Here is a 19,991-nt window from a genome sequence, read left to right as displayed (position 1 = left end):
ATTTTATTTATTAGCCACTGCGCCCAATTAGGCTGCCTGTCCACTAGAGAAGAGTGAGAGGCAGCTAAATTCACCAATAGTGCAAAGAGGAGCGGAGATATTAAACAATTTTTTTGGTGAATTTTTAATTTTTATTCGCTCACTGCTCCACTGGACAGGTAGCCTCAGAAGTGCAATTGAAACAAGAAAAAACCGTTATAAAAATAAAAGAACACTATATATTGGAAATCATATATTCTTGACATCAAGAATCCGCTATTACACACTTGTAAATGGACTTAAATCAGTATATTTAGTTAATATAAAAATCAAAGAGACGTAAATTTATATAAAATGTTACGCATCCAGTATGCGCGAGAATCCGCCTTAGTTTGAATTCGGTAAAAAGAATAAGTTTAATTTCAAGATTTATATTTAATCTCAGATTAAATCATTATTCCAGTTCAAATCAGGCTTAGAAACGTCTAACTTATCATTATTTTACTAGAATTTTTACAAACTAACCTAGAATTATATTTGATTTTTGTAAGCAGTCCCGACATTTTCTACGATTGCATATAAACGTCCAGTCTTATGATAGTTATGATTAGCAAACACAGTAGCCAATGGACGCTTGAAAATCAGATGTGCAGTACACTTGAGTATGTGTGAAAATTCGTGAAAGGACTGGCCCCAAAAATCAAACAGCACATATTTGTATTACCGTTAAAAAACATACTCAAAATGGAGTAAATTACATAGAATATTTACAACATGAATTTTACGTGACATTGAGATGAATTATGTATGTATGATACTAAGGAAAAAGCTTTAACACATTCACTGCCAGACAAAAAACGGCGCACTACCTCAGAAACCGGTGGTCTATAGCTGCGTACAAAAAAACCCGCCCAGCGGGTTGTCCGGCATCTGAACAAAGTTCACGAGCGCCCACCAGGTGGGTTCCCGGCAGTGAATGTGTTAACTGCCATTGTATGTCTATTGTGATGGTGAAAAGTGAAAACAGTTTTGAACGTATGGCAAGTTCTTGACTCGTTTTAAACCAGAGTTATTCAAATCAAAGATACATTGATTAAGATGCGTAAAATCTAAGACAATTTCGTGCTTCGAATTTGACAGGGAATCGAGATGGCGCTGTACAGCTCAATAAATTTTGCGGTAACTGATTGTCAAAAGTTGAAGTTTGATAATTCAGTGACCGCAAAACATATGGCGCAGTACAGCGCCATCTGTTTTGGATGTCGAGCTCTAAGACACGTTTCCTTCTTAGACTTTATCTCTTTTTAACAATCAATTCTCTTTGCACAAAATAATTTGATTACTGTAATCAATGTTGATACCTATTTCAATACATCTTGAGTCAGTAGTCGATATCCATTATAAAGTCAGTTTCGTCACAATGTCTTATATCTAGTAAAATTGTCTTCTAACATTTATCTCGTGTACTTCTATAATATGTTCAGTTTAACACTAAATAAAATTATACTTGTTCACAATTGTAAATTATAATGTCAGGGGAAGAAGCGATGTATGAGTGACATAGTAAGAAATATTGTAATACCAAAGAGATTTTGAAATAGAGGTGTATTGTCAAAGAAATGTTTGTAGCGACGTAAATTTACTGCTATCTTTCGACACATCATTCAAACTTTTAGAACGCCACTTGACTTTGATCCCTATTCTTTCACTGATGTATTAAATTTGTTAAATATCAAAAAGTGGCGCCATCTAATAGATCAAAGGCCAAAGGTATAGCAGCATCGTTTCGAGCGATGGCGCCATAACCTTTAGGTGGTGCCCGGTAAGATGGCGCCACTTTTTGATATTTAACAAATTGAACACATATCAGTAAAAGAATAAGGATCAAAGTCAAATGGCGTTCTAAAAATTTTAATTATGTGTCGAAAGATGGCAGTTAATTTACGTCGCAAGTTTTCTTTGACAATACACCTCTATTTCAAATTCTCTTTGGTAACACATTATAAAGGAATACTTTGATAATTTTACAAAAATAGAGTAACTAGCAAAAGCCAAGTATTCACGGAAAAAAATATATGAAGGTATTTTCAGCATTTTTCAACATAATTAAACATTTTTTTATTACAACATTATCACTGTCGTATCGCGAATTGATGATAGGTTTTTATTTTCGAAACATTAGAAATAATTGTAAGAGGAACTTATATGTATGTTTCTATAATTTTAGACAGTAAAAAGCTTACAAATGCTTTGTATTCATAGGCTAAAAAAATTAATTCTCATTACTATAGTGTTCTCCATGTTATAAGTGTAAAGGACAATCTATATTGCACATCAACAATATTATCATATAAATGTCGGTTGCCATTGTCACAAAATGTGATAGCGCCTTTATGTCGCTTAAAATACAATTTTATTTTAGAAATGTGCGTCAATCGAAGAGCCTATGTACCGTCCTTAAGGATAACAAAACATTTAATATTATGTAGCTCGATGAATAGCATAATTTTACTGATAAATTTCATTAAGTTTCAGCAATAAGAAATCTAATTTTTACATAATTTTAGTTTCACACACACCATTTGCACAAACCCAAGATGTTCAAAATTGTGATCTCTGTACACTCTGAAAACCATGCGTATTTAATATGAAATCAGTAAACTCCATAATGATACAAAATTCCGTATTTGAAAGTTTACCGTAGGAAAATGTCGTGAATTCGTAAAACAATGTTATTGTAACATAAGTCGCCATCAGACATCGGAGCGGCCAAGCTCATAATTATCTGAACATGCACTTCAACGTTTTCACAATACAGGCTTTGTAGATATACATATATGAATACCTTGGCTGCTCCGTAATAGGATTGCCATATGAAAAAATTAAATATATGTTTCCTGGACGGTCGGCTTTTTAAAAATACCCATTTAGCTAGCTTCTAGTGATTAGTTGAAGTTCTAAAATACCCTGACATGACAACCCTGATCCGTCTGATGGCGACTGTAAAGGCCCGTCCCGACGGGATTATCAACTTGACAAATTTGATCAGAAAAGAAATTGGCGTCAATTCATCTAGCGTCCACGCGTACAGTTAAGGTATTAAATATCGACACGGACAAAACGCCAAAAATATGTATACACGATCTTATTGCCTATACTTTAAAGCATTGTATACATATTTTTAGCACTTTGTCCGTGTCACACAGTCACCAATTTTAGATTTATTGTGACATTCGAGCGCTTCATATTTAAAAAAATGCCCAAACGCACATACTACCCTCGCAAACTCGCAAATTGGCATTCATGCGCCTGCATCTCTATTTGACCAGTCAACATCTTAAAATTGAATCAAGGTGGATCGGCGAGCCAATTTCCGTTTTAGCGTCCACACTGATTTCATCAGACAATGTTATCAGATTGGGCAAAAATTGAACCATTTCGCCGCCATTGACTTGATATCAAGTCAGTGCATTTCGTGCCCCACACGCCACGACTTCATATCAAGTCGTGGTTTTGGTCAGGTTTGTCTCCGTGAAATTTTTAACATGGCGGTGATGACTCTATATTACTTCATTGACGAAAAGGTTAACATTTATTATGTAGTACATGATAAATTAACAGAGTGGTGTTTGTGCAAAAGGTGTCAGTCAAGTGGCCACTAGTGGCGACTAGTAGCCAGTCCAGTGGCCACGAGTGGCGAGAATAATTCCGTTAAAGTGGTAAGCGGCTTAAGACCGGGACTTCCTTTTAGCCGGTGACCGCGGCGGCGGCTCAGTCTTCTTGCTCTGAAAATTAAATAATATTTCGTTGAGAACATCTTTAACAAAAGTTTAATACGCACTAGGACTTGATAATTATTAAGACAATGTGTAAATATTCTAATTCTAGGAAATACAATGTTGACCTGGTGGTCCTAGGAATCGTTCTATATTCTGAGCAATAATTATTGTATCGAACATTAATTGCTTAATAAATAAAGTTATGTACAGTCAGATGCAGAGAGGGGTGACCCCCCTGCATACAGTCTATACAGGGGGGTTACCTCTCTCTGCATCTGACTGTACATTGATATTAATAATTACAACAAATACTGAAGATAAGTATATAACGCGGTATTTCCGGACCGATACTACCTTCAAACCTTCAAAAAAAGAGCGTATTCCCATCTTAAAGCCGGTAAAGCACTTGCAACAATTACCATATTACCAATTATCACAAAAAAAAGCTTTCACAAATCGCTATAATTCCCAATGTAATATGTGCACAAACACTCACCTCTCTCGATCGCTTGGCCCGGGGCTCGTCAGCATCCACCTTCTCCTTTTCCACCGATTGTTCCTTTTCACTCGCCTTATCTTTCCTCTTGTCCCCCGGCTTCGGGGTTTTATCCTTTCCATTCTTAGCCTCCTCCTTAGTTTTATCTTTATTTTTACCATTATCTTTAGACTTATCACTATTTTTATCACTCTCCTTTGATTTTTTGCTTTCATCTTTGCCATCGCTTCCGTCTTCTATTTTGTCATCTTTGTCATTTGTTTTACTTTCTACATCACCTTTATCTTTAGAATTAGATTCCTCTTCCTTTGCATCGTCTTTCGTCTTTTCACTGTCACCTTCTCCTTTTTCCTCATCTGCTTCTTCATGATTTTTCTCAGAGTTTTCATTAACTTTCTCTACTTCTTTATCAGCAGCGTCATCATTTTCATTTACTTCATTAGATTTTTCATTTTCATTATTCTCCTTCGGCGCTTCGGAATCTTCTGCCTTATCATTTTCATTTGGTTTGTTTGTATCTGGCTCTTCCACGTTATCCTCTGTTGCTTCTTTTTCCTTCTCCTTCTCTTCTTGTGCTGCTTTTCGTCCTCGCTTGAGAGGTTGTTTCAATGGAGTGCTGTTAGCCTTCTTGCTTTTAGCTGTGAAAAATTGTTTTTGTTAATTAAGTGTCATAAAACCAATTAAAGCTTTTTCCATTGAAATATAACTTTGAATCTTTAAAGTGGTAGTTCAGTGGTAACTGAAAAAGGCCCGTTTTCTTAGTTAGTAGTAGTATTGCCTATAGTCTGTATCTTTATGTAGTTAAATAAATGTAAACAATGTGTTTTTACATTTTCGGGTACTTGAAACATTTATCGATTAACCAACCAAATAGAAAACTGCCTGGATCTGTTCCTCATCGTTCTGGCTTCAAACCTTTTTCATGTAATCGTGTAATAAAGGCTCCATCATTAGACGCGCGAACTAATCAAAACGTAAAGAGGCCCAAAATTGTAGCAAGACTAACCTGGAGTGGGTTTCTTTTTGTTGTCGGCGTCGTCGGGCGCGGCGGCCTCCAGCCGGTTGGCCGCGGCCACGGCCGCCTGCATGCTGTGCGCGCTCGGCTGCGACAGTTCTGGAACCGACAGTATCTCTTTTAGCATGAGTATAGTCGTTCGACTAGTAGCTGGCCCCGAACGGCTATTCCTTTATCTATTGTTAAGTAAAACAGCACGTGCCACTACCTCCAAAAAAGGGTCGTATAATTGTAATTGGCACCTGAGCGCGGGCTAGTCTAACGCTCAAAAAAAAAGCGGCCAAGTGCGAGTCGGACTCGCGCATGAAGGGTTCCGTACCATTTAAGACGTATTAAAAAAAATCTACTTACTAGATCTTGTTCAACATTTTACCACTTTGGACACACATTTTACCACTTTGGAAGTGTCTCTCGCGCAAACTATTCAGTTTAGAAAAAAATGATATTAGGAACCTAAATATCATTTTTAAAGACCCATCCATAGATAACTAACTAAAAACTACTTACTAGATCTCGTTCGAACCAATTTTCGGTGGAAGTTTGCATGGCAATGTATATCATATATTTTTTTTAGATTTTTCATTCTGTTATTTTAGAAGTTACGGGGGGGGGGACACACTTTTTACCACTTTGGAAGTGTCTCTCGCGCAAACTATTCAGTTTAGAAAAAAATGATATTAGAAACCTCAATATCATTTTTAAAGACCTATCCATAGATACCCCACACGTATGGGTTTGGTGAAAAAAGTTTTTTTGAGTTTCAGTTCTATGTATGGGGAACCCCCAAAACTTATCGTTTTTTTTCTATTTTTGTATGAAAATCTTAATGCGGTTCATAGAATACATCCACTTACTAAGTTTGAACAGTACAGCTCTTATAGTTTCGGAAAAAAGTGGCTGTGACAGAATCGGACAGACAGACGGACATGACGAATCTATAAGGGTTCCGTTTTTTGCCATTTGGCTAAGGAACCCTAAAAATGAGTGACGGTAGATAATTTAATACATTTTTAAATTATTATTTTCATAATTTATCACACCGAATCACAGACCAACTAAACGCCGCAAACATGCTCGATAGTATGGGGACCGAGCGTGTCAATTTTTTGATGCCTACTATGACGTCACGCAAGCGATTTTGTGATGTGCAACGCTATCGCCACGGTGATCCGATTCAAAGACGTAGGTAATAATAAATCGACGTTTTTATGATTGATTTTATATAGATCCTTTTATCGAATATAAATCGAGTTTATAATAAAATATACGAAGCGATTGGTAGAAACGTCACGACATCATTACAAATTGAAAATAACTGATTTTAAATTAAATAAGGCGATATTTAAAACCAAAATTACTAACTTATGAAAAGAAATGTCACCTTTCACACGACTAACCACTCTTGTCGTATTCACACAGTTAATTATGCTACAATGAGGCATTTTGTTGCGTGGCAATAAACGTCTGACACTTGGGATGTCATGAGCACCACTGAGCGAGAAGTGGTGCACTGTACTACTTAAGAACTCGCACAAGTCTTGTACTGGCGGTATCTAGTTAATCCTAAGTCTGAGCACCGAATATTACGGTTATGTGGCTGCTCCAAACCCAATGATAAATAATCAACCATTCCTACCCTAAAATTAATTCTAGTGTACGACCGGTTTGGCCTAGTGGGTAGTGACCCTGCCTACGAAGCTGATGGTCCCGGGTTCAAATCCTGGTAAGGGTATTTATTCGTGTGATGAGCATGGATATTTGTTAGAGATGTGCCGACTAGTCGCCGACTAGTCGGGAAAGCCGACTATCCGGCTACATTTATAGTCGGCGACTAGTCGGCGACTAGTCGGCAAAATGAGCCGAATAGTCGGCTGCCTAGATCTTCCAAAAAAATAAGGAAATAAAATAAAAAACCACCACACTCGAAGTGTCTGCCGATTGGTACCAGTCCACCTCACGAAATAAGTACTTGGCATTGATTACTTTACTTGAATCACCTTCAACATCGTCAAAAAATGTCCACACGCGTGATTTTCTTTTAGACATACTTAATGTTTATAAAGATCACTACTTGTTTATTTAAACTTTTAAACAACAATTACGATTCGTTTTGTATGTTTTTCTAATAATAACACACCGGAGCAACAAGTGAATCGGAAAGGTAAACAAAACTAGTCAAAACATGAAAACGCAACCACGTGCGGCAGCGAATCAGGCGACCCGAACGTTCCCGATTACGCCCGAACTTAGGCGAAGACCATAGTCGGCTACGCCGACTAGTCGGCCGACTAGTCGGCCACCTGACTGCCGACTAGTCGGCTAGTCGGCTAGTCGGCCAAAACCGTAGTCGGCACATCTCTAATATTTGTTCATGAGTCATGGATGTTTTCTATGTATTTAAGTATTTATAAATATTTATATATTATATATATCGTTGTCTAAATACCCTCAACACAAGCCTTATTGAGCTTACTGTGGGACTGTCAATTTGTGTAATAATGTCCTATAATATTTATTTATTTATTTCACAACTTTATCGGCGTGATTGCTTATGTAGTTATGTATATTGTACACCTATGCCACATTCCAAATTGGAGCATTATAATACTAACAATTGTGCTATTTTCAACCAAAAGGGTACTTATTGTCGTTTCTCAATAAGGCGCTATTTCCATAAAACTTCAATTTGTAATCCACCTTATAGACAACTGACAGTCTGGCATACCTTTTAGTTGAAAACGTCACAATAGGGAGTATTACTGCAATGTTCTGCCGCCAGAGAGCAACACTATCATATCATATAAACCATAGAGTAACATATACATACTATGCCTTAAACAGTTTTTGAGAAGTTTTTATTATGACATTGATGGCTGATGCATCAAAACGGTTTGTTTACAGAGACCTACCGCGAAAATCGAAATTTCGTTATCTAACCTCTTTATCGCTCGAATATGCAAGACTGATAACGAAATTTCGATATTCGTGTTTCGTGGTAAGCCCTCAGAATGTGGTAGTGGCGCCCTCTACGCAGAGTTTTGCGTAATATAAGCCACTGAAGGCCAGACGGGCACAGGACTTCCCAGATGGCGACGGAACGCGAGCAAGGCCTTACCGATGGGCTCGTGCACCATCTCGAGCAGCTTGTCGGCGTGCAGGTTCTCGGTGGCCGCCTTGAACTGCGCCACGCGCTCGTTGAACAGTTCCCAGAACGACAGGCCCTCCGGTACGTGGAATAAGTCCTGCAAATATAAAACTTTGGTTAATTTTAAGGTTATTTCAAAGGCAAAAATAAATAATTTATTAGAAATAGTAAATAACGACTTACTCTCATGGTGATGAAGAGGGCGTCGGCCTTGTTCCGGATGCGGTGCGCCTGCTTGCTGAAGGTGAGGGCCTCGCTCATGTCCCGGAGGCAACTGACGAACCTAACGACTTACTCTCATGGTGATGAAGAGGGCGTCGGCCTTGTTCCGGATGCGGTGCGCCTGCTTGCTGAAGGTGAGGGCCTCGCTCATGTCCCGGAGGCAACTGACGAACCTAACGACTTACTCTCATGGTGATGAAGAGGGCGTCGGCCTTGTTCCGGATGCGGTGCGCCTGCTTGCTGAAGGTGAGGGCCTCGCTCATGTCCCGGAGGCAACTGACGAACCTAACGACTTACTCTCATGGTGATGAAGAGGGCGTCGGCCTTGTTCCGGATGCGGTGCGCCTGCTTGCTGAAGGTGAGGGCCTCGCTCATGTCCCGGAGGCAACTGACGAACCTAACGACTTACTCTCATGGTGATGAAGAGGGCGTCGGCCTTGTTCCGGATGCGGTGCGCCTGCTTGCTGAAGGTGAGGGCCTCGCTCATGTCCCGGAGGCAACTGACGAACCTAACGACTTACTCTCATGGTGATGAAGAGGGCGTCGGCCTTGTTCCGGATGCGGTGCGCCTGCTTGCTGAAGGTGAGGGCCTCGCTCATGTCCCGGAGGCAACTGACGAACCTAACGACTTACTCTCATGGTGATGAAGAGGGCGTCGGCCTTGTTCCGGATGCGGTGCGCCTGCTTGCTGAAGGTGAGGGCCTCGGCCTCGCTCATCTCCCAGGAGGGCGTGTTGCCGACGTACACGCGCATGCGCTTCACGGTCTCCATGCACGTCGGGTGCTTCAGCAGCATCAGGGCGGCTAGGTCCAGTTCTGAAACAAAATGTTGCTATAACTGTCTTCTCGTATAAGTGAAGCTGGCGGGACTCTACGCTCTGCCACTGTGGTGAAGAGGTTCAAACCGTTGAGCATATTATACAGCGCTACCTCTGCACTCTTTTCCAGGGCCCCCGGAAGATCTGTTTAAATTAACACCTGACACAATCTCGTGGCTTGGGACCCTGGATGTGGATTTATAATTAGTTTCTTTAGCTACATATTGTTTGATATGTTTATGTAAATACACCATACGTTTCAATAAAAAAAATCGTATAAATTGCTAAGATTAATAACTAAAAGGTCATTTATACAGTTCTGATGTCTTGGATTGCCCATACGATTATTTTAACCTGACATAAAGCCTGACCAGCGGTGGCAGCATGGGTCCATTTTTATCACTTGTCACTATGCCCGTCACTTTCACGCTTACATATTTGATAGAACGTGACAGGCATGGTGACAAATGATAAAAAGCCGACCATCTTAGCCCTACAGTACTAAGCGATAAAAGCGGTGTCCCTAGCCATTGGACAAAGCCGAAATGTACATATGCATTAGGGTATTTAGAACTAGTGTACAAAGTATCATAACAACAGGTGTAGCGGTTTCGAAGAAATTAACAAATTACCATATTTTACTTTGGAGCAGCCTGTATGTCCCAACTAGCAAAAACACGCTTACAACAGTCTCAAGACTACAATTTTTTCGCTCTTATATTGATTTTATATCATCGTATAAGCCCGGATTTGGGCACAAATTATAAGCGTATTTATTTTAATATCGTTCTAATATCAGTCTAATTTAATGCTGTTTGCGTTTACAGTAATCTTCCCAAAACTAATTTAAGCTACCTCAGGCTAATATCGCTTTTACATAAGTATCTTGTAAGCCTAAATAAACTTATTTTGATTTTTTGGAAGATCACACAGAGTTGAAACATTCTATTTATAAAGTATAAGTGTACGAATAAAATTAACTGCAGCGTGACAAAAAAAAAGTGTAAATATTTATCAAACTGTTTATGAATTATGTTTAAATATAATAACGTGCTCGTTATCATTGTGTGTGTTCATGTTTTACGGTAAGTATTCACATGGGAAAATATTATTTACTGTAAAGTAAACCCTGTTTTACGCTTCAAACTTCATGCGCCTGATCAAATATGGGTATTTGTATCCTCTTATAATTATTTTATTTATTTATTTGTATTGATAGGGAGCCATTGCTGTAGGTGGTTTTTTCAAGCGCACTATTAGAGTATTTTAAGATTATTTACACTAACTTTGGCATTCTGAATACAAATGATATGGCCATGTTGAATTAATTAGGGTTTCTTGCTTTACTTGGTAAAACCCTTAATATATTTGTTTATCCTTACTTGATTACTAGACACATACTAATAAACTAAATGTCTTTTTATTTAAGTGACAAGATTGGTGATGCGAAATGGTTAAATTTATGGATTCCCAAAATCGATTTAAGATCAAATCATCTTATATTGATCTTGTCTTGTGTGATTTAGTATCCTGATCCTATATCACTCCAATATCTTACTAAAGTGCCGCTGTTGATCTTATTATAGCTTTAAATAAGATCAAAAAAGTACGTACTTACAGTGTCCTTATGCTATGCTGATATTAGCCTTACATTCTTACAATAGCATTTAGAAAGTCTAATATAAAATCAAATGAACTTAGAGAATGGGGATATAAGACCAGGTACTCTCAAGATCAATGAGACTTCGTAAATGTTATTGTAGGAGCAAGAGGCTTATAATAGTATTATGCTATGCTGATATTAGTCTTGCATTCTTACAATGGCATTTAGAAAGTCTAATATAAAATCAAATGAACTTAGAGAATGGGGATATAAGACCAGGCACTCTCAAGATCAATGAGACTTTGTAAATGTTATTGTAGGAGCAAGAGGCTTATAATAGCATTATGAAATGCTCTTATAAACATATATAAGACGAGGTAATAAGACTGACCTTACTAAAGTCTGTTCTAGCTTGTCTAAGACTCATATAAGAGCGATTGTTATTCCAAAACAATAATAAGAGCGCTATAAGCTCACCACTCTTATAAAGTGCGCAATCTGAGACTTTTTTGCTTGTTGGGGTGTTAGTAGCTCCTAAGGTAATATCCTAAAAGAATAGTATGGAACCTTCTTCGACCTTTTTGATTATTATTTCTATTTATGACACTAATAAGCTTCTGACTTTTGAAAAATGTCATCATTATCAAATATTTCGAACAAATTGTCAAAAACACTGCCAAAGATTAACACAGTGTGTTTCTTTTTTTGTCGATTATTGCAAATAACTTTAGTTCGAAAAAATTATTTTTTTATCTTATGTTCTAATTTAAAAAGTATTAACGTCAGAGCATTCCTGAGAAGTAACCCTACGTGGGATTTCAGGGTTTGTCCAATGGCTAAGGTCACCCTGTATATGATCACGCGCCATATTGCGGAATTTGAATGGAACTAAATTTTTCATACTAAACTGAACTGTCACCCTATACATGAAAATAACAGCGCCCTCTTGACAATGATAATATATTTCTGGTCGGGCTTTAAATATAACAACATAATAAATAAACACGACATTATCATTGTTTAATTTACCACCAAGTACGTACGATACAATACTCTCTTACGATTTTTCGCTGCCAGTAGTAGTACTAGTACAAGCAGAATTTGGACCCGGGTATGTCCTTAAACTACGGCCAAAAGAGAGGTATGGGCATTGTGAATGTCATCTTGCTTTGTGTGGGATGGCACAGCACAGCGGATGTCATTCTTATGATTTATCTGCGCAAGATAACCCTTTCTCTGAAATGATACGATAAAATCAAAGTCAATAATGAAATTAATAAATATAACGACTTACCAAGGATCTCATCAATGAGCTTGAGACAGAGTTCAGTATCAGCTTTTTCCAAGCTGAGACAGGTCTTGATCTTGGCGTCCAGCTCGATCAGCTTCATCTCGGTCTTCAGGAAATGGAGGCGGGACTTCTTTACCTCTGCAATAAAAATACAGTTAACGATAAAATAGAATAAACTAAAGGTATGGGCTTTGTGAATGTCATCCCGCTTTGTGTGGTAGGGCACAGCACAGCGGATGTCATTCCAGATCTAGAGCAGAGCCCAACTGGGGAAGTACCTCCACCTTACAGAAAACCGCAGCCAAATAACAGGAGACCCTACTCATAGTGTTGTGTTCCTGCCGTTGAGTAAGGTTGCCAGACTTTTTACAAGCTTTTATTTAACTTGCAATGTAACTATGTATGTTTGTATGGGTCAAATATTGGAAGTCAAATTTGACCCACCCGGTTTCCGATGAAGCTGAAAATTTGCATACATATGTAAGTCGGACGACAATGAAACATTATGGAACAATCGAGCTGATCTGATGATGCAGACGGGAGATGGCAATAGGAACTCTGTGATAAAACAACACGACCAAATTGTGTTGGCGGTTTTTAGAATTTTCGCGATCAGTATTAGTTGCCTGTGGAAACACCAGTACAGTCAGCGATATGAGCTTATACCAAAAATGAAATTTGTGCCAAAAACTTATTCTATAGTATATGACATTTATTTCAGTTTATTTCATGCTGTAATTCCCCTTTCAAGAGATTTAAATGTGGAGATAAACTTAATTTTTTTTAACACAAATATTATCATGATGTCTGTTTGCCAGGTATGCGGCCCCGCTAATGCAAAGCGGTTACCGTAGCTTATTGACATGTCACATGCGCGTTGCCGAGCCTTTAAAAACATGTTATGTACGATACACATACCCAAATCTCTGTCCCTGTCCAGTGCTTGCCGCTCATCGTCGGTGAGGTTCAGATCCATGACGAGCTGCGCCGATATCGACTGTGGTGTGATTTGACCCTTTTCTAGTGGCAAATAAACGGTACTTTTAGGCGATATTATTTTCACAAAGCTTACGGTCAAAAAAGGGTTATTATTTGAAATGTCCTTTACATATCCAGGGTTTCAGGATTCCAGTTAGGTAACTGTTTCTAGAACTATATGTGTATCTTTAGGTATTTAAATAAAAGTAAAGAAACTATTTGTAAATTTTCGGGTATTTAAATATTTATTGGTCAACCAACCAAATACAAAACCGCCTGGATCTTTCACTGAACGACCCGACTTTAAATCTACATTATTTGATCATGTAATGTTTTCATCTACCCTCAACTGGCTTAAGGAGCCCTTTGAGGGTACATTTTGTTTACCTTTTTTGAAATACCTAAAGATACAATAAGATAGAATAAGAGGGAGGCCTTTGCCCAGCAGTGGGACAGTATGGGCTCATAAAAAAAAAATAAAAAAAGATACAGAGTATAGGAAATATAATAATGGTTCACTGTTTTTTCAACAAAATAATCAAGGTAAAGAGCGGAAGATATTCACAAGTCCTGGCAACTGACTATCAGTAACAAAACTGCAGAATCAGAAATAAATGGAACACTTTTCCAGCTAGTCAGCAAAAACATATAACATGCACTTTTTTTAAATTGAGAGTGACTTTGCACTATTAGATGAAGGCGGTATTCCACCTGTCCAATTTCTTGGTCCAATGTGTATTTTGCTTGATGAGAGAGTGAGACGCAATGCACATTGGACCAAGAAATTGCAGGCAGGGCAGGTGGAATAAAACGCTTAGGTATGACAAAGGAATGTAAAAGACATGTAAATTTATGTCTATCTTACCTAGTTGTTATGAAAGCGTGATGGTATTAGAGGCTGCTTGCTTGTCCCACTGTAGCCTGGAGGCTTCGCTCTTGAAGCTCGCAGGCCGGGACTGGAACAGTTTCACCCCTCAGTACTGCCCGGAGGGCACGTAGATGATCAGGATGCTCAACTACATTATTTATGCTTTACCCAGCTGTTTCTTGAGTGTGATGGCGTTAGAAGCGGCTAGCTTGCCCCACTGTAGCCTGGAGGCTACGCTCTTGAAGCTCGCAGGCCGGGACTGGAACAGTTTCACCCCTCAGTACTGCCCGGAGGGCAGGTAGATGATCAGGATGCTCAACTACATTATTTCTGCTTTACCCAGCTGTTTCTTGAGTGCGATGGCGTTAGAAGCGGCTAGCTTGCCCCACTGTAGCCTGGAGGCTTCGCTTTTAAAGCTCGCAGGCCGGGACTGGAAAAGCTTCACTCCTCAGTACTGCCCTGAGGGCAGGTAGCTGATCAGGATGCTCAACTACATTATTTCTGCTTTACCCAGCTGTTTCTTGAGTGTGATGGCGTTAGAAGCGGCTAGCTTGCCCCACTGTAGCCTGGAGGCTTCGCTCTTGAAGCTCGCAGGCCAGGACTGGAACAGTTTCACTCCGCAGTACTGCCCGGAGGGTAGGTAGGCGATCAGGATGATTAATTAAAATATTTCTGTCTTACCCAGCTGTTTCTTGAGTGTGACGGCATTAGAAGCGGCTTGCTTGTCCCACTGTAGCCTGGAAGCTTCACTTTTGAAGCTTGCAGGCCGGGACTGGAACAGTTTCAGTCCGCAGTACAACCCGTAGGGTAGGTAGGCGATCAGGATGTTTAACTACAATGTTTCTGCCTTACCCAGCTGTTTCTTGAGTGTGATGGCGTTAGAAGCGGCTTGCTTGTCCCACTGTAGCCTGGAGGCTTCACTTTTGAAGCTTGCAGGCCGGGACTGGAACAGTTTCAGTCCGCAGTACAACCCGTAGGGTAGGTAGGCGATCAGGATGTTTAACTACAATGTTTCTGCCTTACCCAGCTGTTTCTTGAGTGTGATGGCGTTAGAAGCGGCTTGCTTGTCCCACTGTAGCCTGGAGGCTTCACTTTTGAAGCTTGCAGGCCGGGACTGGAACAGTTTCAGTCCGCAGTACAACCCGTAGGGTAGGTAGGCGATCAGGATGTTTAACTACAATGTTTCTGCCTTACCCAGCTGTTTCTTGAGTGTGATGGCGTTAGAAGCGGCTTGCTTGTCCCACTGTAGCCTGGAGGCTTCACTTTTGAAGCTTGCAGGCCGGGACAGGAACAGTTTCACTCCGCAGTACAACCCGAAGGGTAGGTAGGCGATCAGGATGTTTAACTACAATGTTTCTGCCTTACCCAGCTGTTTCTTGAGTGTGATGGCGTTAGAAGCGGCTTGCTTGTCCCACTGTAGCCTGGAGGCTTCGCTTTTGAAGCTCGTAGGCCGGGACTGGAACAGTTTCACTCCGCAGTACTGCCCAGAGGGTAGGTAAGCGATCAGGATATTTTCCTTCTCTGGGTCGGCTGTTAAATAAATAGTTAAAGATTTAATCTTTAGTAATAGCAAAAGTAAAACGTTTTACGATGCCAATTAGGTTGATTTTAAATTGTATAGCAGTTGCAGTGACATCCTTAACACTATATTGACCTATCAACAACAACTACTTGTGCTTTTTCTTTTTTTCATTATTTATTATATTGAATAAATATTACACTATAAACTTTAGAAAATCTTTTAGTGATGAAATTCTACATCAATATTATTTTATATATTTACGGAAAAAAAAAACACTGCCACAAACCTAGGTGGCCATGTATAAATAAATTAATAACTCAAAAAAAGTACTACCTAAAGATGTTTGTGTCTACTTACATTTATAAATATGATAATGGGATCAATTCTTGAATTAAAATTAGGAAAACAACATGAATAATCTATAGTTTATTATCTTCTTACAATATTCCATTAAGGTATTATAATAATTAATTATACATGTAAATAAACTAAGCTGTTTCACTTTTTCATCTTATTTAATAACAGTGAATTTTCTTCTTCATACATTTTCAAAATCATATCACGCGTAACTGCACTATCATTTTGTATTTTAGAATATTTTAGTTGGTCGCAAATGAACATATCATTGCCAAATTCTTTAATATGGTTAGCAAAGAATACGTTGAAACCCATATCACCAAACTCAGTGCTCATAACAACATTATTTCGTTTATTTTGAGTATTTTGTGTGACAAAAAGTTTGATAAATTCGTCTTGATCAGGTATTTTATGCTCTATGTTCATTGTTACTAATTGTTGAGGATTTTCTGTGAAACTCTTGATATCCATATCTTTGTAAGTTTTGCCTAAAGACACTACGGAACATATGGAATTGTTACGCGATAGGAAAGTTAAGGATTTCTCAGAATGAAAGCTCTCTTGAGTAGAATTTTGAGAGAGTATCTCTTCGTCATTGAGCAGATTGATTGAATTTAAAATAAAACCCCCTAAATTTGAAGCTTTTCGAACAGGCTTGGTTTTTTTATTGTCTGAAACCACCAAATATTGAGAATTAAAAATATTGGTCGAACACTGAGATTGAATAACATTAGAATCATTATGATAAACATCTATATTTGTATGATCGCACGATGGTAAAGCTGTGGCGCCAAAATTAACATTATCCTTTAAAGATTTTTGAGAATTTGTGTAATTTTCAGTAGTTTCAATAATATTTTGGGCGTCCTGTTTTAAATCTTCATTTTCTGTTTTGTTTAAACCATTTTCCATTTGAGAATCGACGTTACTTTTCGTTGGTACGATAAACTTTTTTGGCTTCTTCTGTTCATCATTGGGTTTATTTCGTTTTCTACCGAAAACCGGTACGATTTTTGCTTGAGGTGCAACATTTGTTTCGCAATTGCTTTGTTTTAGATTATCTGAAAATAATACGCGAAAATGCAAAAAACAGTTTAAGACAAGTTTGTCAAGTTTCATACTAACACAAAACAAAAAGATTTAATAATAATTCAATTTAATTTGAAATATTATATTAATCAAGGTTTTAGAAACAAATCGTAAGTAAATAAGCAGTAAATAGCCATTTTAAAAACATTGCTAAACCAGACCAACTTGAATCGAAAAAGTTTACCTTTCGCCAAAGTTACTTTTGTTTTATTCGTATTTGACGACAAATCATTTTGATATTTTTCGACACACTTGTCAAAGTCATTCTTCTCATCATATTGACTATAAATATCTTCAAATAAACTTGAATCTTGAATAAATTCGTCCATTTTCGTTAATAATTAACCTTAGAGCAACATTCACATTGCGCCGAAAAGCTCGAAAATCAAAGCATAAACATGTTTAATTCAAATTTCGAACGCGCTTTATTTTGTCTTGTTGAAAATAATAGACTAAGGTTGTATGGCCAAACTGCCATTTATGACGCATTTTAATGCTACGACTATGTTTTTTTTAATCACTTTGTAGGGTGCAGGAAAGGCTTCTACAGACGTTGCTACAAATGGCATGCGATTTTAGGTGATTGCTGTAGCCAGTAGTCAGCAGAAACAATGAATTCAATCGATCGACCTAATGCCGCAATGTATTTGTAAATCACATGCGATTATTGGTGACTTTTGGAGAGACCATTAAACATCCAATTTTGATTGTTATTTTATAGACAAATGAGTTGTCAATAGATGTGCTTATTTTTAGCCGTCATTCAAAAAAGAGAATACCTATATGTGAAGAACGATACTAACAATACGTACATTTTTTATTATTAAATAAATTGGAAAAGCAACAGCTTTTCTACAGAGCCCTACAGATTTACAGGTTCTGACTTTGAACCTGTTTTTTTTACTTGTTTTAGAGTAGAGTATTGGTGGCCTAGCGGTAAGAGCGTGCGACTTGCGATCCGGAGGTTATGGGTTTAAACCCTGGCTCGTACAGTCAGCGTCAAATACTTTGTAGCAGTCAAAGTGGCCAAATAGTTCGGTACACCATACTAAATATAGGGTGTACCGAACTATTTGGTTACTTTGGTTGCTACAAATTATTTGACGCTGACTGTACCAATGAGTTTTTCAGAACTTATGCAAATAAAGATTTGTTTATCATGCTTTGTTACTTGTCAGACGACCTGTCTGGCCTAGTGGGTAGTGCCTATGAAGCCTATGGTTCCGGGTTCAAATCCTGGTAAGGGCATTTATTCGTGTGATGAGCATGAATATTCGTTCCTGAGTCATGGGTGTTTTCTATTATATGTGTCGTTGTCTAAGTAGTGGGTACACAAGCCTTATTGAGCTTACTGTGGGACTCAGTCAATTTGTGTAATAAAATAATATCCTATAATATTTATTTGTTTAATACGGTTTTGAAACTGATGATTATATGTGAACTTTCAAGGGTGTTGCCAGCCGATGGCCATGGGGACGGGGAGGGGCATACATATAGATAGAAATTTTGTTGCCCCCCCTTGGCGACGCCCATGTGTACTTTAGTAAATTTGTCTAAAGTGAAAATCAAATTTAGTTTAATACATGTTATTCCTAGTATGGTTAAAAAAAAAGAAAATATGCTGATTGACTGTTACTCACCACTTTTGAAGGGCTCTTTCAGTTCCCGAAGTTCCGACTGCAATGAAATAGGAAATAAAGATAATATAAGAAAAGTCATTCGTGATATTGACAGTGACAAGGTTTTACTCCCCTAAACGTAGGTATACGTTTGTTAGAAAAAAAATATATATTGAGGGATTTTTATTTTTATTTTACGCCGGTGGCAAACAAGCATACGGCCCGCCTGATGGTAAGCAGTCTCTGTAGCCTATGTCCACCAGCAACTCCAGAGGAGTTACATGCGCGTCGCCGACCCTAACACTCCACACCCTCGTCGAGCTCTGGCAACCTTACTCACCGGCAGGAACACAACACTATGTGTAGGGTCTAGTGTTATTTGGCTGCGGTTTTTTGTAAGGTGGAGGTACTTCCCCTGTTGGGATCTGTTCTAGATCTGGAATGACATCCGCTATGCTGTGCCCTACAAAACAAAGCGAGATGGCATTCACATGCCCATACCTCTCTTTTGGCCGTAGTTTAAGGACATACCCCCGGGATTTAAATTCTTTAGTTTAACTTGACTGTGTAGAAGCGGAGTTCGACGCTTTGACCGCGAGTCAACTGGCGGGCGGCTGCAGCCAAATATCAACCTTCGTGCATTCCCACAAGGTTCACAATGACGCGCCGCGCACGATAGGCGTGGCATTGAACGGTTTATAGCTCGTAACTCTTTAATAGGGCGTGCAATTCGAATATGTTGAATATTCAACCCATTCTTGTATATGAATAATACAATACTTGGTATTCGAATATTTTTCTTACAGATGCCTTGAATGAGTATTCGGTATTCGACCACTTTGCGGAATATCAAAGACTTTTTCTCCAATATGCGGATGTCGGAAATGTTCACTTTATTGTAGCAAAAATAGTACGCAAAGTTCTTCGTTATGGTCAAACTCAAATCAAAAAATTCAAACTTTTTATTGGATAACCCATTGTATTCTATAAAAGAGTTTTATGACATTACCAACTAGATTTATTTAAATAGTAAGCATATTGTCGACATCTGTATTTTAAGATTTACTATAATTTACTTCTTTGTTAGCTTAATAACGACCCTAATGGTGACATTATTTCTTATGCTGACATTATTTCTGTAACTGTTACTATTTATTTTCTACCTTAATGACGACCCGTTCTTGGTGAATTTATTTATACAATTGAAATTT

At 38.4% G+C, this 19,991-nt stretch overlaps 2 protein-coding genes across 4 annotated transcripts in view; both read right to left on the bottom strand.

The window, feature by feature from the left end:
• Nucleotides 1-217: 217 nt before the first annotated feature.
• The window catches only part of LOC133531994 (PC4 and SFRS1-interacting protein), a 37,036-nt gene continuing 17,262 nt past the window's right edge, over nt 218-19,991 (bottom strand). For all 3 annotated transcript variants that reach the window (XM_061870463.1, XM_061870464.1, XM_061870466.1), the window contains 9 exons: nt 18,802-18,838; nt 15,559-15,723; nt 13,266-13,367; nt 12,351-12,485; nt 9,270-9,451; nt 8,385-8,511; nt 5,261-5,368; nt 4,255-4,892; nt 218-3,764 (listed from right to left, as the gene is read on the bottom strand). In XM_061870463.1, the coding sequence (XP_061726447.1) occupies nt 3,708-3,764; nt 4,255-4,892; nt 5,261-5,368; nt 8,385-8,511; nt 9,270-9,451; nt 12,351-12,485; nt 13,266-13,367; nt 15,559-15,723; nt 18,802-18,838 (1,551 nt within the window). In that variant the 3' untranslated portion in view covers nt 218-3,707. The remainder of the gene's footprint in view (nt 3,765-4,254; nt 4,893-5,260; nt 5,369-8,384; nt 8,512-9,269; nt 9,452-12,350; nt 12,486-13,265; nt 13,368-15,558; nt 15,724-18,801; nt 18,839-19,991) is intronic.
• Nucleotides 16,129-17,826, bottom strand: LOC133531996 (uncharacterized). The gene is made up of 2 exons (XM_061870468.1): nt 17,346-17,826; nt 16,129-17,133 (listed from the first exon to the last, which is right to left on the bottom strand). The coding sequence occupies exons 1-2, from the start codon at nt 17,488-17,490 to the stop codon at nt 16,214-16,216; spliced, it is 1,065 nt and encodes a 354-aa protein (XP_061726452.1). The 5' UTR covers nt 17,491-17,826; the 3' UTR covers nt 16,129-16,213.

Source organism: Cydia pomonella, chromosome 26, assembly GCF_033807575.1.
Source record: "Cydia pomonella isolate Wapato2018A chromosome 26, ilCydPomo1, whole genome shotgun sequence".
NCBI classification, from domain to species: domain Eukaryota; kingdom Metazoa; phylum Arthropoda; class Insecta; order Lepidoptera; family Tortricidae; genus Cydia; species Cydia pomonella.
The sequence above is the reverse complement of the archived record's forward strand: the minus strand, read 5'-3'. Positions and strand labels throughout refer to the sequence as shown.